This window comes from Cornus florida, unplaced genomic scaffold, assembly GCF_030987335.1.
Source record: "Cornus florida cultivar Cherokee Brave unplaced genomic scaffold, ASM3098733v1 CherokeeBrave_3.0.0_Hap2_Chr06, whole genome shotgun sequence".
Classification (NCBI taxonomy): domain Eukaryota; kingdom Viridiplantae; phylum Streptophyta; class Magnoliopsida; order Cornales; family Cornaceae; genus Cornus; species Cornus florida.
The window spans coordinates 41,523,220-41,546,652 of NW_026775576.1; the positions used below are offsets into that span (position 1 = coordinate 41,523,220).

The 23,433-nt window shown below is 34.8% G+C and overlaps 2 protein-coding genes across 2 annotated transcripts; both read left to right on the plus strand.

Moving 5' to 3' along the window:
• Positions 1 to 3,344: 3,344 nt before the first annotated feature.
• Positions 3,345 to 4,636, plus strand: LOC132313980 (uncharacterized). The gene is made up of 4 exons (XM_059812909.1): positions 3,345 to 3,407; positions 3,526 to 4,335; positions 4,440 to 4,529; positions 4,589 to 4,636. The coding sequence occupies exons 1-4, from the start codon at positions 3,345 to 3,347 to the stop codon at positions 4,634 to 4,636; spliced, it is 1,011 nt and encodes a 336-aa protein (XP_059668892.1).
• Positions 4,637 to 9,984: 5,348 nt separating this feature from the next.
• LOC132311363 (copper-transporting ATPase HMA4-like) lies at positions 9,985 to 19,032 on the plus strand. Its single transcript, XM_059809252.1, has 9 exons — positions 9,985 to 10,398; positions 11,169 to 11,428; positions 12,545 to 13,290; positions 13,422 to 13,893; positions 13,996 to 14,163; positions 15,480 to 15,734; positions 16,044 to 16,166; positions 16,685 to 17,170; positions 18,424 to 19,032. The coding sequence occupies exons 1-9, from the start codon at positions 10,380 to 10,382 to the stop codon at positions 18,844 to 18,846; spliced, it is 2,952 nt and encodes a 983-aa protein (XP_059665235.1). The 5' UTR covers positions 9,985 to 10,379; the 3' UTR covers positions 18,847 to 19,032.
• The last annotated feature ends 4,401 nt before the right edge of the window (positions 19,033 to 23,433 follow it).

The following is a 23,433-nucleotide window of genomic DNA, read 5'->3' on the forward strand; positions in this document are numbered from 1 at the left end:
ATTGAGTGTATAACGTTATTAAAGCTCTAATGAAAAATAAAATACTAAATATCTTGTCATTATAATCTAGACTCTTTAAATCATGCGTAGGGCCTTATTTTTAAAGATCTAATTACAATGAACATTTAATATTATTATTTTCATGAGATAACCATTCTTGTAATATTAAGACTCTTCAAATCATGCGTGGGTCCTTATTTTTAAAGATCTAATTACAATGGTTTTAATAACGAAGGTCATGGGGCAATGTATAAAAATCCCCGCTCCCACTCAATTTTTTAATCATTTATAATTATGGTTTTAAATTTATTCATTTACATGAAATAATGCATGCAAAATGCCTTGATTTTAATCCATTTAAATTTAGAAAATATTTGGACTATAAATGATTCACTAATATTTAATTTGAGGCACACTTTAAAAATAATTTACAAAAAAAAAAAATTTTATTTCCCAATAAGTGCCCTCAAATTAATTAGTAATCAAATCCAATTAATTTTCATAATTTAATTAATATAAATCAAGTCATTTAAATAAATATCATGGATCCAATGCATGAATAATAATTAATAAACAATTATCTATTCCATGCATCACATAAATAAATAAACAACAGACAGAAGCAATTTAAATGGTCAATGGATTTAGCTTTTAACATTTAATTGCTCTAATCACTGCACGAGGGTCTTCCAAATGCTTGTATATACCTGCAGGAGGCTGTAACTCGATCCCATGTGCCACCAGACACAACTTGACGCCTCAAAACCCATCTGAACCACCTGCAAGCACTCCAGGAGGTTTCCAGCGCGTGTCACGCGCTCCCACGCGCCTGCACGCGCTGGGAGGAGGTCAGGGCCCGTGTCACGCGCTCACACGCGCGTGGGGAAGTTGCCAGCGCGTTCCACGCTCTGGCACGCGCCATGTGGCGCTGACTTGCCTCTGGCGCGTGAGGACCACGCGCCATTGGTGGTGCATTCCAACCGCGAAGCACCTGATTATCTCTTAGCCTCTGATTGCAATCCAATGGTTGTTGATCCAAGTGCATATGTACTGTGCCTCACCTGATCAGCCTCCTACCTCCGATGCTGCCCTTGCCGCCGGTGACGCTCCAGTGGCCGGGAAAATGCCGAAAAAAATCCAGAAAATTAATTAAAAAATTTCAGAAATTAAATTAGGCCCTTTAAAAATTCAGAAAAATCCCAGAAAAATTCTAAAAAATTCCAGAAAATTCCTGAAGCCTAATTTAACCCTCTTGAACCTTCATAGCACCCTTTGATGAATATTACATGGTTTAAAAAAATATTTACACTTTGAAATACAATGGAAAAAATTAAATTATATCATTGAACTTTCAAACGGCTAAATCAAAGCCTTAATTACATTCATCCAAAGATAAAATTACATTCAATAAACCTATAAGCTTCATCCATGGCCCAAACGCACATCATCATTCATTCACAATTATGCATACATCATTATATATCAATATATTAATTCATACATCAATAAATAAATATATGCACATCAAAATTGGATCCATGAATGATGAATTTTTATAAAAACATGATCTCTAGTAATGAATCAAACCATGCTCCGATACCATTGTTGGGAAACGTGCTAGTTTTAAAAAACTTTTCGAGAGATTTTGAATCATAGATCTTGATTCATCACATAGAGACAAGTTTTATGCAAAAATAAAATATGATGTATCATTCAATTAAAGATTGAATACTTACATTAAAGGTCTGAGTAAACCTTTAAATCTTTCCTCTAAAGTGAATGTTCTCACTTATTGTAGATCCCTTAGTAAGATGCCTTCTCCTTGGATCTTCATCTTCTTGGTAATTGTTTTGCCTTTAGGAATCACTCATAAGTCTCCATGGATGACCTTGAAAAACTAGGCTTGTGGGAGCCTCCATTAGATGAGAACATAAACCTTAATTTTCTAGAGAGAGAAAATAGATTCCTTTTTCATTCTTCCAAAAATCACCCCAATAATATACATAGACCATGTATATTTATAGGCAACATAAAGATAAAGAAAAGGAAACAACAAATCCTTCTCAATCTCTAATTCACATGTCTCAAATCTAATATGATTCCAATATCAAGTTGGGCTATGAGTGAGAATCCATTGGGCCTATTATTTTATTGGCTACAATGAATTAATAATTGGCCCGGTCCATGGACCCAATTCAATTAATTCATAAATTAATTTCTACTCCACTAAAAGAAATTAATTGAATTCCAATTAAATAATAAATAACCCCTAAGTCAATATTGCACTTTGACCCCTCTATGCATAATTAGTTATCGGATAAATAAAGCCATCAATCCGACTACTTAATTAATATATTTATTTTGATATCTTTGATTATTTCTGATTCGATCACAATAAAACATTTGTTTGACAAAAATAATAATTTAAATAAATAAATATATAATGAATCATTTTGTCTAAAAACACACGAAGGCCTTCGAATTTACTTTGTGATCAACCATAATCAATACAAAATAAATACAAATAGTAATGATGCAAATATTAAAAATATAATTCTCTAACTATTAATTACATAACCACCCAAAGTGTCGGTCTAAGGATCCCGAAGAATCCGCCGAACAAATCAAAGTAATTATTAATTAATAAAAGAGTCTATACTTTTCTCATACTTAAGAGTCAAATGCCATGACGGTGATAGGGAGCAATTGCATACGACGGCTTTCACAATATATGTCAACCTAACGCAGATCCAGTTCAAATCTTAATTAATTATGATTCCATCCATAATTACCGACTATGAACAATTTATGATTACTATTTATATTCATGTATTGATCGCCATCACATACATATATAAATATCTCTTGTAATCAAGAGGACACTATCAATTCTATAATGAATCGAAACATAATACATTGAATTTACCAATTGTACAAAACATAAATATTTCATAAATGTCAGGAACATATGTCACTTTAATCCAAATAGGAATTTGCTATGCCAGGGCATATAAATCCCAACACAATCTTCATCACTGGTGTTAATCCACATACTGAAGAAGCCATTATCAATCCGCTGGGTATTCACAAAGGTTGTCTTCCCATTAGACATTTGGGGGTTCCACTTATCACAACATGTCTGAAGGCTACTGACTGTAGAGTACTCATAGAGAAGATAACACGCAGAATATCCCACTGGACTGCTAAATCTCTTTCTTATGCAGGAAGATTACAGCTTGTTCGATCTGTTCTAGTTTCTACTCAATTATATTGGTCCAGTATTTTCATTCTCCCAAAGAGTGTCATCAATGAGCTTAATAGAATTTTCAGATCTTTCCTCTGGTATGGGGCCAAAAATGAAATCTAATGGAGGGAAAATTGCATGGGGAGCAGTCTGTAAGCCTAAGGTTGAGACTTGGAATTGTCTAATCAAGTAGCAATCTTGAAGTCCATCTGGGAGCTTCAAACTGATACCTCAAACAGAATATGGATTAATTGGTGTAGAATTCACCTCATTAAAGGCAGGAACTTCTGGACTTGAAGATTCCTCACTCATGCTCCTGGAGTTGGAGGAAAATTTTACAGCTGAGACACCATGCAAGGCATTTTATCAAGCACCTTATTGGCAATGGGATTGATACTTCCTTTTGGTTTGACAATTGGTCTGCTAGAGGGCCTCTGTGTTTAAGATTCTCATCAACCATTCTATCACTCTTAGGAATTGATGAGAATACAAGTATGGCAAACTTCATTGTCAACAATGGCTGGAATTTCCCACCTGCTCTCCTCTCTGTTATTCCAAAGCTAAACTCAATCCAACAACCAGTGCCTCACAGAAAGGATAAGTTGATTTGGACTGTTTCTCCCTTTGATTCTTTTAGCTTGAAACACACAATTTCCCACCTCATGGATCATGGTCCTTTAGTTCCATGGTACAACCTGGTGTGGCACACAGCTTCTATCCCAAGAATGAAATTTAACATGTGGCTAGCAGTTCAAAGCAGACTTCCCACACTTGACTCTCAAGCTATGGTTCACCATGGTAATACCTGTGTCCTTTGTGGAATTGAAATTGAATCACATTCCCATCTCTTTTTTAGATGTGACTTCTCAGCCCCTCTTTGGGAGTTTATCCAAGCTAGATGCAGATTCTACAATTATTTTCTCATATGGGAAGACATGATTCTGTGGATTAGTAGCCGATGGAAGTCAAATTCTCCAATGAACATCCTCAGGAAAATCTCCCTGTCAGCCTTAGTATATCACACATGGGAGGAAAGGAACAACCGTATCTTCAGAGGGAATCCATCAACTCAGAACAGGGTTCTAACAAAGGTCTGCAACTCAATCACATCCTTGCTTCGCCTGGGTTGTCTAAAGGATTGCATGGCCTCTAGATGGATTCTGAGCAGCTGGAATCATTCTCCTTCTTGTTGTAGACCTCCTCCCCATCCACCAGACTAAGATGTGGAGGCTCTCTCCTCCATCACCGCAAGCTTCGCTTACCGGAATTGGTTTCAGTTCTCCAAGTATCGATTTCATTGCTACTTGTAGATCTTTTTGTTCTTGGGCTGGGTCTCTGCTCTAGGTTGCTCTGGTTGAGGGCTGGGTTGCTTTGGGCTTGTATTTCCTGTGAAAGGTTGTCTTTAGCCAAAGGCCTTCTTTGTATTTTCACTTTATATTTATACAATTTGCTTTAATTTTCAAAAAAAAAAAAAAAAAAAAAAAAAATCACTCACAATGACTCCTCTATTAACACGTCTTATAAAATTAGGATCCAAAGCAATCATTCAAAAGGTTTTAAAAAATCTCTAAAATGCGTTCAGCAGTATCAACAAGCTATGTATTATAATTGGTTATGAGTAGAGAGCCTGGCAAAGATTAATGAATAAATTTGAGGTTTAGCTACTTAACTACCTGAATCTAATCTATTATGCATTAAATTAATTTGAAGATGAATGTGTTCACATCTAGAAAGAGACAGCAAGATTGAATGGGTGTCTCACAAGAGAAATGTTATTTTTTTATTTTTTTATGCAAAGCGTGACTGATACGTCCAGCAGTTAATTAGTTTAAAGTAATGACAAACATTGTGACACGTTATGTTTTGAATTTTCATTAAATGTATCATCCCACTTTCAAAGTAATATTTAGTGCATCGGTTATAGGTATGCTCAAAATCACTATAGCTATTAGTTGAGAGTAATTAAAAATATATATATGTGAGACTAATTTGATAAAATGATATATTTTCAACGATGGAAACGCCCTGGTATGTGTTTGCACACACCAAATATTCTCCCTGGGCACATATGACACAATTCGAGCACCTCTTGTAATATTTTTCTCTTACATAAAATGACAAATAGCTCCTTATTAATATGGAAAATATGTCTTCGTTGTTCTCACCAATAACAGGTATATATAATATTAGGTAAATTACATTGACCTTGTTGAGTTTGGGGCAAATTAGACAATCGATCAATATTTATTGTTGTGGGTGTCATACCTTCGAGTCCACATGGCAAACGCTATATTATCAACAATGGCCCACACAACTAAGTCAAACGGTCAATGTGTTACGCCACATCAATAACAATGGGCAACATAACCTGGTCAATGGTCAAAGTTACCACGATGTACATCAACATACTTCAAATAGAAAATTGAAGATTCGAAGACCCGAGTTGGGAGCAGGACTCAGGATTACCTGGGATCTGAGGAGGTTTTGGTTTATTGGCTGAAGTCCAGGATTCGTCGAGTCGACACTCGACCTAACTTGGAGAGAGAAATATCATTTTGACGCCCAATCATTTAACCATGTCTTATTTAACATTGCTTTATAAATATTTGAGAAATTAATCTCTTTTAATTTTTTTGTTAATAAATCCACACGTGATGTCATCAATGACATCACCCACTCTCACTTGGCCTAAAAAGATGATCCAAGGCTAAGGAGGAGGAAAATGAGCACTTACACATTTCTTTAGGCTCTCATATCCATATTTTCCCCGCACTTCACACCTTCTCTAAGGGAGTCAATGGTATTTTTTGTACACTTCCAACTTCTTTCTATCTCTCTCTCGAGTTTGCTTGGCTTCCACTTCTCTCAATTCATCTCGAATTCTATTACGTTGCAAGTTATAACTCACCATTTGTTACTTTATTATGATTTTGAACCCCAACCAAGTACTAAGAACTTACAATTGTTTTGACCTCAAATCTGTTTTATTTATTATTTTTAACATCCCTAAAAAGTGATTTTAAATATGAAAAGTCGATAATGCCCTTATATTATAATAGTATATTATATTACATTTTATACAGACCGAAGGATAAAATTATCTGATCAATGTGGGCGTCGAAAAGACAACGTTAAAGGAACCATTGAGTACGTGTCAAATATCCGAAAATATCAAAATAATAAACATTCAACGTCAGTATTAATTTGTCCAAACCTAGCTCACATGAGGTCAGCGTAATTTATTTGTGTGTTTTATATACATAAATAAAGTGTGTGTGTGTGTGTGAGAGAGAGAGAGAGAGAGAGAGAGTGAGTGGAGTTTTCCTCTTGGGTGAAGACTGAAGAGGCTTAGGTCAGAAAGACTACCAAATTTTCAAGACATTTCCACAGAGAGAGGAAGAGAATCATATCCTGTGGAATAAGGAAGATATCTGTTCTTCATACTGATACCACAGACACACAGTTTGTTTTAAGTTAAAAAGAGGTACACATATTGCAGGAATTAAGAACTATTTTATAGAAACAACAAACACACAATTCAGAGGGTTAAGCTTGGCATGAACAAGGAAGAGGAAAGTGCATGCATGTGAACTCTATATCAAAAACAACTCAGATCAGATAGAAGATAAAAATTGATTGGGACCATACACACACACACACACACACATATATATGTATATGTGTGTAGTATATGTGTGTAGCTTGCCATCACAATCCTTATAATGCCATCCGCAATTCATAGGGTTAAGCTTGGCTTGAACATGGAAGAGGTAAGTTCATGCATGTGAACTCTATATCAAAAACAAGTCGGATCAGATAGAAGATAAAAAGTGATTGGGACCATAAACATACATACATACATATATATATATATGTATATGTGTGTGTAGCTTGCCATCACAACCCTTATAATGGCATCCGCAATTCATCCAAGGTTAATTGGCAGCAGTGTCTAGTCTGCAACTTTAATTCGCTTAGTGCTGTTACAGTACACGCATGCCTGCAGGAAGAAAAAAAGCACCAGGCACAGGACCATACACCATGTGGATTCATATTTTGGTGCCAATGCATGATTTGACATGTCAATACATATATATATATATATACAAGAACATTTTTGGATTGTTGGCTTGTTTTTTTTGGATAAATCGACAAGACACATTCGTAAGCTCATAATGAACCTAGTCCTTGTTTGTTTCATTTTGTTTTTATCTTCTAAGGGGGCCAAATTCTAACATTTTAAAAAAATAAATAAAGACATAGAATCTTTTATATCAGCAAAATGAAGTTACAAAATAGTACTATGCTTGCTCTTGTTTTTTCACTTAAAACTTCATTTTTTAAATAACATAATATAACTATTTTTATTTTTATTTTTATTTTTTTACCATTAATAATTATCTATACAACAACAAGAAAAAGATAAAAACACAATTCCTCCTGATGTCATCCAACAGAAATGTCAGACACCTTTTAGTGTAAATTTGAATCAACGACCAAGACCCATGTGATGGTGCTATATCTCGTACAATAGTACCATTGAGAATAAAACACGCTATAATGCAATATGACAAATAATTCACTTTTATACCTTTCAAAAAATAAATAAATAAATAAATAATTCACTCTTAAAGGTCAAAAAACAAAATAATAACAATTCACTTGTAAGAATATATATATATAAAGACAATTAAGCACTAATCATTTCTGAAGCACTTCTTTCCGTATTAATGCAAGATAGAATATACTACTTTTAAAGGAAATAACATTATGAAAAAACATCAAGAAAAATGATACCCCCACATTCTTTGAATTTAGAAGATATTGACGGATTATTGTGTGAGTGGGGATGTAATGATCTCATGATGTTGTGTTGTGGGGTTACACTTGTTTACATATTTTTTATTCGGCGTAGTTTATCTTTTCTCTTTTTCAAAATGAATAGCAAATCTAATTGAATCACTTGTAAGAGTATCTATAACCTGAATTCATTTGGAAAATACTATAATAAGTGGAGAGCGGAGTGGCGAACTAAGGGCCTGTTGGTGGACCCTTGGTTCTATTATTTACAACAAATTTTTTTAAAGGAACCATAATTTAATTAATTAAAAAAGAGCCATTTTATTTGCATAATATTTTAATTATTATTTTTAAAAAAACAAAGAGCCTAATTCTTTGGCTTTTCAAATATATATATTTTTAAATTATTGTAAATACCACATTTAATTTACTCATTTTATTCTTCATAATTTATGTAGTGTATTTTTCTTTTATTTATTTATTTGTGAAAAAACATGTATAACAAATTTTTATTTATTTCCTTCAAATTATGTATAATGTCAACAAATATATAGTTGTTGGGAATATTGCCATTATATTTTTCCCCCTCTATTGAGGGAAGGTATACGTAGTGTATTTTTTAGGGTGTGTTTGGTTAGATGGAAGTAGTAGGAAAGGAAAGGAAAAGAAAAGGAATTTTTTTTTTTTTTTTTAAGAGTTTGGTTAGAAGGAAAGTGAAAATTTTGAAGAAAGTAACTTTTCTGCAACTTTTTTTATTTTCCTCAAAATGTTTTCCGCATAAAACACTAGAAAATTTCAATTTCTTGTGAAAGTTGTGACTCTATATTTTAACTTTCTGTTATACTCCTTATCAATTGGTGATTTGTATATGTGATTAACTCTTTATAGACTTCTAATATATTTGTATATGTGATTATCTTTATAGACTTCTAATATATTTGTATATGACAATAACTTAGAACACCAATTATGGAAAAACATTTGTCATGCACGTAACTTTTCAAATATTTGTTTTACCATGTATTTTTTAAGTAAGCCTCTAAAATCAACTGCTAAAACTTTTCTCACATATAAATAATTTAAAAATTAATATAAATAATCATATTATAATTCTTAATAATTTAATAATTTATCATTATTTATTTCTTTATTTTGTTTTTAAAAATGAATATAAATAATTGGGTTAGGGGAGTAACACAAATTTATTTTATTTTTAGTATTTAAAATCACAAGAGTAATTTTGGTAAGTACAATCATTTTCTTTTTTATTTCATGCTTTCCAAACTAATAAAACAATATTTTTCCACACTTTTCTTGTAAAATTTTCCTACTAACCAAATGTGTGTTAGAAACTTGATTTTTTTTTTTTTTTCCTTCACTTCACTTTCTTTCACTTTTACTTTCCATCAAAAAATTCAATCGAAGTAGAATGTTGACAAACACATATTTTTTTCATTAGCAATATGAAAGTTACATTTTATTCGATTAGCCGTTGGGAATATAACCTAACTTAGGAAAAACATAAATAATAAATTGAAATAATAAATCCAATTATAAGAAAGTGAGTTGCATACAACATGATTATCTAAATAAAAAGGAGGACATAACTATCCAAATAAAATGGTCATGCACTATGCATGTTTTAACTTTTTTGCCCTAGAGGATATTCTAAGTAAGATGCACTTGAAGTTGAAGATATCTAAAGATAGAAGATAATTAGGTCAAACAATTGGTTAAAAATAGCATTGCCATATTGTCAACTTCATAAATAAGATAATCAAACACTAATATCTATTTATCTCATGATCAAAAGAAGGAAAAAAAACATAATTCATGACAAAGTGAGGGGCAAGATATGGGATTTGACATTTATTTGGGTCCAATCAGCAAAGTTAAATTGGTGGGAATCAAAGGGCGTTATATTCGAAATTTCAAAAAATGGGGAAAAAAAAAATCATTGAGTGGAGGCACCAAAGACCTCTTTATACAAACAAAAACACCTCTCTCTTCTCCAAACCCACAATCTCCAGGCGAGTGCTAGACGAAGAAAACTTTTCCATCTGTTCTGCTTTCTGCGCCACTTTCTCTCTCCTCCCTGTTCCGTCGCCGCCTCCTCTTTCTCTCTCTAACCTTCGCATAAACCCTAATTTTCATTTTTCCAGTCGCCTTTCGCCTTTATCTCTCTTATTCCGCAGACCCTAATTGTTTTCTCCTTTTTGTTCCCAAAGACCCTAATCATATCCCAAAGCCTTTTTTCAAAAAGGTCTCTCAATTTCATCCACCTTTTTGCTTCATCATATTACGTACGTGATCGTGTCGTGATCATACAGCGATTATGTCTATATATAGAGAAGGTACTTCTGCTAAATATATCTGTATGTGTGTGTGTTTTGAGAGATTTTACTGTTTGATTGGATCAGTAAACTAACCCATAGCTATCGTTTTGGTTTCTACCTAGTTTAGGTAGGATGATATATTGTGAATTTTTAGTTCTTTTTATCAAAATTTTCCTCTGTTGTTGACCTGTTGTTAAGATATTGGACATGTTGTCTTGTTTAGCTCATGTTATTGAGCTTGCTTGGATCAATTCAACAGTCAGTTGATGATTTCTTATATAAAATATATACGTATGCGCAAGTTTATTGTTTGGTTGACTTCTTAAAGACCAGGGATGTCTGCATTAGGTAATGGGTTGTTGCTATATCCTTGAAAATTGTGTCAGAAATCATGTTTATTTGCCATTTTATTGTCACGGATTGATTATTTTGACTTACCCAGAAAAAAAAAACAATGGATTTTTTTGGAGTGTAGAATAAATGTAGTCTTTGTGGTTTGCTATTGTTTATTTGATTATCTACAGGCATTGGAACTGGGAATCATTTATAGTTTTTGGAATTATATTTTTGGTGAACTTTTTTTTTTTTTCAATGTTCTCACTGTATTAATGGGTTTGGAATGTTTGTTAAAGTGTTTGTAACCTTCTATTGTTGTTAAATTGAGTCCACTTTGGCATTGAATTCTTTATTGAAAATTGAGTGTTTGGTAAGCTTAAGTATAACGAGTTTAGAATTATATGAGGATCAATTCCTGTTTCTTCTTGTTGACTTTTAAATTTTAAATGAAGATATGGAAGTAAACGGGGAGCATGATTTGAAGACGCCGCTTTTGCAATCTTTGGACAATGTTGCGGTCACCATTTCTCAGCCAACTAATAATGATGTCAAGAAAATTAAGACGATTATGTTCAAAATAAGCGGCATCGAGTGTGGATCTTGTGCGACTTCCTTAGAACCTATACTCAGTAAGCTTAATGGTGTCGAGAGTGTTATGGTGTCACCGCTCCAAGGCCAGGCTGTAGTCAGTTACATGCCAGAACACACTAATGTAAGTCAGATTTATTATTAAAGTTGTATTTCCGTAAAGTTATACATACTTCTTTTCATTTTAACAGGCTGCCTAGGCATGATAATTTGAAATTGTGGTAGAAATTGGCTTCTATATGTTTCTTTGCAACCTTTTGGGAGCTGTATTTTCTCATTTCTGTTATGCAAACGAAATCTAACTCGAACTTGCTCTTTTTTCTTATATGCAACTTCACCTTTGATTATATGATGTCCTTAAGTATTAATGTCTGGCCTTTTTATACGAGTGTTCTTGTATTGACCAAAAATATTATGTTTTGCTCATGTGCATGCTGAGATGATGGAGGTCAGGAAATGAAATTTGGAATATTGCAGAAGAATATTTGAATATTCTGGGATTAGAACTATGGTTGTAAGGTTTTAAAGTATTATTCACCCCCTGTATCCTCAGAAATTGAATGGGGTGTTCTTTTTATTGCTTTTCTTAAATCTTACTGGTTTAATTGACAGTGTCTATGTATTGCAAATGTAAGTACAAAGGTATTTTTTAAATAAAAAAAACGAATCTATATATATAAAGAATATATAACTTCTCTCTCTCATGCACATGTTTACCATATGTATCTTTTTGTCCATGTTTTAAATGTGTGCAATAAAAAAGAATAAATAAGAAGAAGGTGATGATGATGAGCAAGAGAAAATGCAAATAAGAAGGCACTCCTGATTAAGTTTTGGCATTCTAAGCATACTTTTAAGTCATAAAATTTTAACTTTGATGTGAATGACTGATTGTGACACTTCTTATGAAGCTTAACTTAGATAGATTTTGAAGTTTTTCCATAATAATGCTACATGGTGGTCCCTATATTATAATTCTGTGTGTGGATGTTTATGATCTCTAGCTTTTTTATTCTTGTTCTTGCCTTATCCAGGGTTTAGCTGGAGCCTTAGGCAACGTAGGTGGTCGCCTAAGGCCCCAGCCAATAGCATGTATTAATAGTTAGCATTTAGGGATTTTCTACTTGGGTGCCATAAAAGGCCTAGATTTTTCGCTGAAGGCCTTAAATTATATTGAGTTGGTCTTGACCTTATCTTTCTATTCTTAGATGAGGGCATTAACAATGACATTTTATTCTAGGCAAAAACAATAAAAGAAACTGTGGAAAAATCAGGATTTCAAGTTGATGAGTTCCCAGAACAAGACATAGCAGTATGCAGGCTTAAAATTAAAGGAATGGCATGCACCAGCTGCTCTGAGTCTGTAGAGCGTGCCCTTTCGATGGTTGACGGAGTGAAAAAAGCAGTGGTGGGTCTAGCTCTTGAAGAAGCAAAGATTCATTTTGATCCAAACGTCACTGACACTGACCGCATCATTGAAGCAATCGAGGACGCTGGTTTTGGAGCCGATCTCATAAGCTCTGGGAGTGATGTGAACAAAGTGCACTTAAAACTTGAAGGTATTAAGTCAGTGGGTGATTTGACTTTGATTCAATCCTCCCTTGAGTCAATGGAAGGTGTGAATCTGGTTGAAATGGACTCGGAAGGACACAAGGTAACTGTTAGCTATGATCCAGATGTCACTGGTCCTAGGTCTCTCATCCACTGCATCCAAGAAGCTGGCTCTGGCCCCAACCTTTATCGTGCTAGCTTATACATCCCGCCAAGACGACGGGAAACCGAGAGGCAGCATGAAGTCCTGATGTACAGAAACCAGTTCTTATGGAGTTGCCTATTTTCAGTTCCAGTTTTTATTTTCTCCATGGTACTTCCAATGCTTCCTCGTTATGGTGACTGGTTAGACTACAAGATTCACAATATGATCACTGTTGGGCTGCTTTTAAGATGGATCTTTTGCACACCAGTGCAATTTGTTGTTGGCCGAAGGTACATGATTAGTATTTAAAAAAAAAATTTGCACCAAATTATTGTTATTATCTTTTTCTTTGAGATGAAGTATTATGCAGGTAGCCATACAAAACCTGATAGTCAATTGAATTTTTTTTTTTTTTTTTCAGGTTTTATGTAGGATCATATCACGCACTGAGGCGAAGATCTGCCAATATGGATGTTTTAGTTGCATTAGGCACCAATGCTGCTTATTTTTACTCTATGTATATATTGATAAAAGCTTTCGCTTCAGATACATTTGAAGGGCAAGATTTTTTTGAGACCAGTGCCATGTTGATATCCTTTATTCTTTTAGGAAAATATTTGGAGGTTGTGGCTAAAGGAAAAACATCAGATGCTTTAGCAAAGTTGACAGATCTTGCTCCTGATACTGCTTATCTATTAGCATTGGATGTTGATGGAAATGTTATCTCAGAGATAGAAATCAGCACTCAGCTGATACAAAGGAATGACATAATTAAGATTGTTCCAGGGGCAAAGGTTCCTGTTGATGGTATTGTTATAAGTGGTCAGAGTCATGTCAATGAGAGTATGATTACTGGAGAAGCAAGGCCAATTGCTAAGAGACCTGGTGACAGGGTACTGTTTGTTTGTTTGCTGTCCTTGATATTTACGACTTTGAAAATTCTAAATGGTAAACAATATCTTTGTTGATTTTATTATGTTAAATTTAATGAACAGGTTATTGGTGGTACTGTGAATGAGAACGGATGTGTTTTGGTTAAGGCCACTCATGTTGGGTCAGAAACCGCGCTTTCCCAAATTGTTCAGCTTGTGGAAGCTGCTCAGCTTGCCAGAGCACCTGTTCAGAAACTAGCTGACCGGATTTCAAGGTTTTTCGTTCCTATGGTGAGCCCCCCCCCTCTCTCATTCTACATTTTACTTCAGACTTTTTATTGAGATCTTTTAATACAAAGGTTGATTATTATAGTGTTTTTAAATAATTTGCTCTCTTTTAAGATTTTCTTCTTTTTCCTCCTTTACTTTCCTTTCAACTTAAAAAAAATTAAGTCTGGATTAGAACTGGCTGCGACGAAGAGATATTAAACATTCAATTGACCAATGACGATATTTGGATTTTCTTCATTCCAGAATATGTCAACTTGTTACCTTGACGCTAAGTTGCAGATTTTGTCAGTACTTGTTTTTGCAAATTTTTATTATTATTATTATTATTATTTTATTATTATTATTATTATTATTTTATTATTATTATTATTTTTTGTGTGTGGGGGTGGGGGGTTCAGGATGTAGATATCATCAGTGTACATTAATGTGATTGTTTCACTATATTCTACAATAATAAAGAGAAATGTAATTTAAATTCAAGACACATTTTGCTTTCAGGAGATAGCTTATGGAGCTATGTTATTAAAAAAGATTCGACTGTGCTATTCTTTTTATTTTATTTTATTCTATATTGCATCCATACGGCTCCTTTTTCTTTTTCGAAGTATTGCACCCACTGATGCAGAACCAGTAGAAAAGAAGAAGAAGAAGAAGAGAGAGGAGAAGAAGAATGAGGAAGAGGAAGAGTTATTTAGAGGGAGAGAATCTGTATATCAATGCTGAATAATATCAATCAATTATCCAAAGTAATCCACCCAGTGTATCAAGCTCTATATATATTGACTTACTGGGGGAAAAAAAAGCTCTATATGTATAGGCAACTAAAATAGAACTACCAATAATAAAAAAACCTAAAACTAAGGAAAATCTAATAAAATATAAAATAAATCTTAAAATATCCTCTGCGCCTAAGCCTAAAACAATTATGTAAAGCACGTGGTGCATGGAACTCATCACAATTTCCATCACGGACAATGCTCGACCGACAGATAACGTGTTTAATTACTCTAAGTGGATCTTGGAGGCAATGACATCTGTTGGTTTTCTGTATGATGTAGGGACCAAACAATTTTCTTTTGATCTTGGAACAAGGTCCAGTTAGCTAAAAATATAATTTATTTTACAAATTATCTAAAATTTTTGGTGTTGCAATTTGCACATTGCAGTTTTTGCAGCATTGTTGTGACTTATTTTAATTTTGGTAAAGAACTGTTGGGCGTGAAGCACTTGCATCATGCCATTTCTTATGTGATGTACCATTTATTACAATTTCACATTCCTTGACAAGTGCTCATTGAGTAACTTATTTTTTTCAGGTCGTTCTAGCTGCATTCGTAACGTGGCTGGGATGGTTTATCCTTGGAGAAGCTGGTTTTTACCCTAAACACTGGATACCAAAAGCCATGGATAGTTTTGAGCTTGCGCTGCAGTTCGGTATTTCAGTGCTGGTGGTTGCTTGCCCCTGTGCTCTGGGACTAGCAACCCCTACAGCAGTGATGGTTGCCACGGGAAAGGGTGCTTCACAAGGTGTGCTCATCAAGGGTGGAAATGCAATTGAAAAGGCACACAAGGTTCTTGAACTGTTTTGTCATTTAATTATAGTGTTTGATTGATACTACATGACAATATCTAATATAGCCTAATCCAATCAGTTGGGTGCAGCTTGTCGAAATGGGTTTAAATCTGAATATATATTTGGAATACAGTGCAATTTAAAATTGTCTACTTAAAATTTTTTGACTCCTTATAGGCTGCTTTCTGAAAAATGACTGGTTCTGCATCTCGTCTAGGCCATTTAAGCAAATCTTTGGACTCTTCTTCATGTCATAAGCTGTGGTTCTGGTTTTTAGTTCTTGATGGATCCCTTTTTATCCTTGCAGGTGACAACAGTTGTTTTTGATAAAACAGGGACTTTGACATCTGGAAAACCAACAGTAGTTGGTGCTGTTCTTTTTTCCAAATTTTCAATGGAGGAGTTCTGTGATATGAGTATTGCTGCAGAGGTGCATTTTTATCTCTTAAGTGCTTTTTCGATTTAAGAGTTCAGGAATTGAGTGATGTGGATTCTAGTTGCTAGTTGGGAATTTTGTGGAAACACTGGAAACCTGTGGTGACAAAAAGGCTTGGCAAGAGTTTTGGGAATCATTTGAAATAGGAACTAGTAATGGATTTGATATGGGCAAAATAAGAAACGGGATGTCGAGTTTGAAGCAATGCATTTCATAGTAATAATAATGAAAAAAGCATGTTTGAATTTGTGGAATCATTTAGGAGTGTTGCAAATAAATCAAGCAATATCTGCAGTCCTCGTATTTGTTGCAAAATTTACATTATATCTTGTCAATGGAATACTTCAACATGTATGAGTGGTCTGCGAACTTTTTGAACCCTAGACAGAAAAAGATGCTAATTTACACAGTGAAAAAGGACTTTTAGAGTACAGGCCCTAGTTGGGTAATTTTGTATTTTTCTGATTTTCAATGCACAAACTTAATTTTTTGGAACAATTATTTATCATCAGGCAAATAGCGAGCACCCACTAGCTAAAGCTGTGGTGAAGCATGCTAAGAAGCTGCGCCGGAATCATGGATCCGAAACTGAACATGTGGCTGAGGCAAAGGATTTTGAGGTGCACCCAGGATCTGGGGTGAGTGGAAAAGTTGGAGATAGATTAGTCTTGGTCGGGAATAGGAGACTTATGAGGGCTTTCAATGTCCCACTTGGTCCTGAGGTTGAGGACTACATTTCAAAAACTGAGCAGCTGGCTCGCACTTGTGTGCTAGTTGCCATTGATCAGAGAGCTGCTGGAGCTTTCGCTGTGACTGATCCAGTGAAGCCAGAGGCTGCACGTGTTATATCATATCTCCACTCGATGAACATCTCAAGCATCATGGTGACTGGTGATAACTGGGCTACAGCAAACGCAATTGCAAAGGAAGTTGGAATTCAGGAGGTTTTTGCTGAGACAGATCCACTGGGAAAAGCTGATAAGATAAAAGACCTGCAGGTAAGTTTGTTCTTACACACTGCTTGCTACCAAGTCTGCACAGACCAATGTGAATTTCAGATCTTTTCATAATTGAGAAATTATTCTGAAGGCCAAAACCCAATAGCACAAGGAAGACGAATATCCAATCCAAGAAAGTCTATATACTGCTAATATGCTGCCATGTGGTGATGTACTATAGGATTTCCAGGATTGTTGGACTCACCTATCACCTTGCCATTTTAAATGGCAATTAAAAGTCTTGCTAGGATTGTTGGACTCTCCTATCGCCTTGCTAGAGTTCTATGCATGTAACAACCACAAAAGTAGTAGTAGTATTACTGAGCTGTGTTATGCTGCTTGAGTTCTTCCTCTAGGAAATGGTATTTTAACACCAAAACTGGGTTTTTGAAGTTGGTGATACCATCTGACCATATAGTTTGAGAAGCAAGAAAAATATGTTCATCGGTGGGGCTTGGTAGTGGATTTTCAATAATGTAGACATTGGACATCCTATAAAGTATGGATATAGAATAAGTAAATTAAATGGCTTAGAAATGCAATTTTGGAGTTTTTATAGCTTTAAAACATTCTTCTTCTTACTTTTTATTATTATTATTATTATTATTTTATTTTTTTAACACTCGTATAATATTTTGTCAAGTGACGTTAGTTCTAATCTCATCTTGGTGATTGCAATGATTTGTTAATATAAAACTATGGTGTTCTAAGGTTGAATTACTGCAGAGTCTATTCTATCTTTTCTTCTACAAACAATAAAAAAGATTGTTAAGGTCACGGAGTTGATTATAAATTTGAATATGGGAAATCAGCACATTAACAATAGATTGATGAGAAAGATAATGAGCATTAACATATGTTTTTTTATTTAAGAATGTCCAAGTATTTAAGTTGCTTGAGATTTGAGTCAGGCAAGCCAAAGTTGTGTTAGATAATCATCTGAGAATGTACCTAGTGTAGTTTTTAAACACTGGTGTTCAAGTTGCAATGTCAATGGCACAGGCACAAGCATATGCATGACATGTGCAGGAACATGAACAAATTTCAATATGCATATCGCTTTTCCCGTTATTCAATGACACTGTGGTACTTTGAACTTCTGACGACTAATTTAGTTACTTTGATTACTTGTTAGCCCCCCCTTCACATTTCATTTTTGCTGAAATAATAATAATAATTATTATTATTAATGATGAACTACAATAAAACACTGTAAACTGGATTTTGACTATTTGAACTAATTTTCGTTGCAGGTGAACGGCACAAGGGTTGCAATGGTTGGAGATGGAATAAATGACTCACCAGCCTTAGTTGCTGCTGATGTAGGCATGGCAATTGGTGCGGGAACTGATGTAGCAATAGAAGCAGCTGACATAGTTCTGATGAAGAGCAACTTGGAAGATGTAGTCACAGCCATAGATCTCTCAAGAAAGACCATGTTCCGCATTCGGCTAAACTATGTGTGGGCTCTTGGCTACAACATACTTGGCATGCCGATTGCTGCTGGAATCTTATTCCCCTTCACTGGAATCCGCTTACCTCCTTGGCTTGCTGGTGCTTGCATGGCTGCTTCATCCATAAGTGTGGTTTGTTCTTCACTCCTTTTGCAGTCATACAAGAAGCCTTTGCAAGTTGAAGATGCTCGAGGATCAATTGAATACACCAAATCAACATGAGAATCAACAGTTACGCCTAGTTCTTAGCTTCTGTAGCTTTAGGGTTCTTGTTAACTAGGGTGGTAGTAATTGCTGAGATGATTGATTGTTCACCCATGCCATTACTTTGTATATTGCCATGCTAGAAGAATTTGAAAGCATAATAATATTAAGATTGCAATGTTACAATTTTGCTTTCTGCAGAAATGAGAAATGTACTTAAAATACCAATTTTTTTCTTGCTGGTATAAATTATTTCTCAGTTGTGGGCTGTTGAACCAGCATGTTTCAGGGAATTTCAGATGAGAAAGATCAAAATGGCATCACATGCTTGGAGAGACTATACTCTATTAGTTTCCTCTTGTATCAACTTGTATCAGGATAATTTGTTGCAGTAGTTTTTCAATGCCAAAGCCTGAAACTTTGTCCTTCAATTTAGTTTAATATTAGGGCATTACCAAGTGGTTTAGTTGGTAGAGCGCCAATTTTCCGAGTGGGTGTGTTTATATTCGAGTAATAATCTAGAGTCAAACTAACAGGTTAGTGGCCTAGCGGTATTGGGCTCTTACTTTCCAAAGGGAAGTCAGGGATTTGAGCCTCGATGGAGGCATGTGTGTGTGAGTACCAACTAGGGAAAAAAATAGTCTAGAGTCAACATCATCAAATGCAAAACTGATTGTACGCCATGACACGGTCGAATGACCAATAAAAGTTTGACACGTTTTCAAATGGGTTTGACGTGATTCAGGCAATGAGGCGTGTTTTTGTGTGAGTTGACCATACTTGTTAATCTGACCACTTTAAGAGAGTGCAACTCGTGGATTGTGATGGCTGAGAGGTTGAGCATGTGCAGGTGGCATCAGTAGGCTATCGTGCTATAGGTGCACAATTTCACATTGCCCAGGTGTGGATGGGGCAAGTGCTATATGTATATTGACACAATGCGCTTTAAAGTCGTGATGGCAGTGAACTCATCATAACTCCAAAATTAATCGTACTTAACTTGAGCAGTACCAGGATGGGTGACCCCTGGGAAGTCTCGGGTCAAGCCAGAACCATACTTAGCAGATTTTTTAGTATCATTTTAACCCACAATGTGACGACCCTAGATTTTACAAACCCAGTGTGTCCTGTGATGACCCAAAACGGATCCAAAATGCGGAAACTAAACATAAACAAGTCCAAAGAGATGTACATCATCCCTAAGACACGAGAGTGACCTTTTGAGGAGTCCCGTGACTCAACGGAAGTGAAACTGGAGTTAGGGTTTCAAAACCCTACAAGGAATGGACTAAGGGAAAAATGGTCATTCCAAACTGAAATGGGTGCCACTGTGCACACCCTTGGAGAGACAACAAAAAATGAACGAAGTTAGATTCAAGAATCTCCTGATTCCGAGTCCGGACGGAAAAGATATGAAGATAAAACGATACTACGTCCTCCGATTAAGAGATACCACAACCCTATCTCACTAAAACTATCACAACTCTCATTACGGTTGGAGTTTCTATGTGTGGTTGGTACCATTGGAAAGCTGACTTCAAACTCTTGAGGTTAGACTAAAAAATGACCCAATTTGGACAAGAAATGAAGAAGTTATGACCATCTGAAGTCGGTGCAACAGTGCTGTCCCAAAACTGAAGAATAAAGAACTGAAGCATTTAGGTCGACCGAAATGAACCCAAAATGACCCTAAATCTTAAAAATGAAGGAAAAATGCATCGGTCGACCGAAATGATGCATCAGTCGACCGGTTTTGGCCCAAACAGAACATTAGCTATTGGAATTGACAAAATACTGTTCAAATCAAATTGAACATAGAACCAGTCGATTGAAATGAGCCACCGGTCGACCAAAACAGGTCGAAAATGTGTAAATCAGGCCTGCTATGCACCAGAAGATGAAAGAGTTCTTAAGTTTCCTTTAAATCCCCTATAACATGATCAAATTTAAAACCCTGCATTTGTGTGCTATTGTGAGCATGCACGCAAACATAAAATAACATTTTAGATGCGCTACAATGGCCTACGGCCTTATTACATCCCATTTACTCCAAATCATATGTCAAACCGCTAAAGTTAGTAAAATTACATTTTTAAACAAAATAAGGCACCAAATGAGTACAAGTGCTAATATAAACATGCTTAACCCTTGGTCTCATTACATACATATCAAATGAGTCCTAGTGGATGTACTCGTGCACCCGATTTGGAAACCCTTAAAAGCTCGGATTTTTCTAGTTTTGCCCAAAAATGCAATTTATGAAACCAAAATGCAAGACCTAAAACAAAATGGTGTTCGGCCCTTAGCCACACCTCATACATATTAAATAAAGGCCAAATAATGAATTTCATACCCAATGCACACTCTGGTGCAAAAATGACATGCTAAGACCATGATTTTCATAGTATTTGCATTAAAGGCAAATTTCAACATTTATCAATAAACATGGATTTCAAATATGGTTTGGCCCTTGGCTACATATCATATACATAAAATGAATGTCAAAAAGTGTGCTTATGCACACCTTACAAGTCTCAAGGTAAAAATGACATTTTAACCTAACTATACATTACAACTTTAAAAGTAAAACTCAAACATGCTAACACTTGCATGTGAACAAGAATTTATTTAAGAGAACTTCAATCTGATGAAGCAACCTAGGGATATTATGCATCCCGTATCAAGGTGTCCATACCTGAAATAGCCCGATAACTTTGGGGTGAGTAAATAAGTTACTTGTAGGGAATGAGCATGCATAGACCTAACTTTTTATAAGGTTTTTACATTAACGTGAAACAATTCAAGGGGTCATGCCACCTAACGTCTATGTCAAAAGTGGGATTAAGGGATCATCTCAAGCTACGCTAACAATTGAAATGAATTACGGTATATAAGTATGCATGCTTAAGTATACTAAACAATGTCAAAACATGTTATACGACGAATAAGCATACATTTTCAAGTATACTAAACCATATTAAAACAAGTTGTTCAATGTCTAAGCATATCTACACAAGTATACATTTAATATGGAAATCTCGTAAATCAAGTACACAAACACAAGTATACTAAATGAAACCTACACACACGGAGTAAGTATACGAGTTCAAGCACACTAAAGGAGATTCTAATACACAAACAAGAATACAAGTTCAAGTGTGCTGAATGAGATCTAAATACACGAAGCAAATATACGGTTTCAAGTATACTAAATGAGATCCAAATATACAAGGCAAACACCAATTCACAAGCTATAAGTAATCCATGATTAACAACTTGGAATGGAATGCGTAATCAAGTCAAATAGTGGAAGGACTAAGAATACTTGGTTAATGACCAAGCAAATTATTCCGGGCAATTATTCCCACAAGGTACTACCTAGTGTGCCATGTATAAGTGATTCTGGGCAATTACTCCTACAAGGTACTACCTATGCACACTTCATATGACTAAGGAGACTCTTGTCGCCGTATTAGAGCTAAACTCTAGCCATCACATGTTCCTTTTCCTTACAAGCCTTCTAAAAACAAAAGTTCAAAACTTATGCAAAATTGATAAGTTAGACCAAACTTATACAACTCAAATAATGTATAGGAATCAATTTCCATGCACAAGTAAGGTTAAATCCACACAAACCATGTCCTAGAGTTTCAAGTCTACAATGACTTTCACAATGTCGAATCTTCAATGTGCGATTCGTTACACACTATGACAATATCATTTCAATATCAAAAACACAATCTCATCCAAACAACCCCTAATTAATATATGTAATACAATATAACATGATTATTGCATAAACCAACTCAAAACTAAATTAGGTCATTGAAACAACAAAATAGGATTTAATTTAAATCACGGTAATTAAATCTCTATATTCTAAAACAACCCCAAATGGCCCTAAATTGATATATATTAGTGAACAAGTCCTAGACATTACAATTATCAAGTTAAAAACTCAACCAAGCCAATGGAACCATTAATTAGATTTTAATTAATTCATTTAATTCAAAACCTCTAGATTTCTAAACTTATCCAAATGCTCTCAATTTAACATAGGTTAAAGAACATATCAAGGCCTATTTTAATATCACATTACAAGTTGATTTCATACTTGTTACAACTATGTGAATTAATCTTTCATAAAATATAATTATTAAATAAAAATTGTAATTATTAGTCAAATGTTCCCAATTTAATATATGTTAATAAACATACCAAGGCCTAATTTACAAGTATGTCACAATTTAATTCTAAGTTGTGTATGACCATGAGAATTAAATCTTAAACATAGAAAATAATTAAATTAAATTCTAAAATTTGGACAAAGGCATGCATACAAATTGTATAAGCTATTAAAATATCAATACAACATTAATATAAATTTATGACATCTCCTACCTTAATTTGAGATGAAAATCTCAAAAGCCACCAAAAGAAAACCGCCCCAAATCCGATGATACTTCGGGGTTTTGTCGGGGACTACAAGGTGAGCATTAAACCCCAAGGAAGTCACACCAGAATCCTAACTTGGCTTCAAACCCGAACTCGCAAAATGGCCAAAACGGGATTCCAATCGGTTGTAATCGAAGGCCTCGTCAAGGC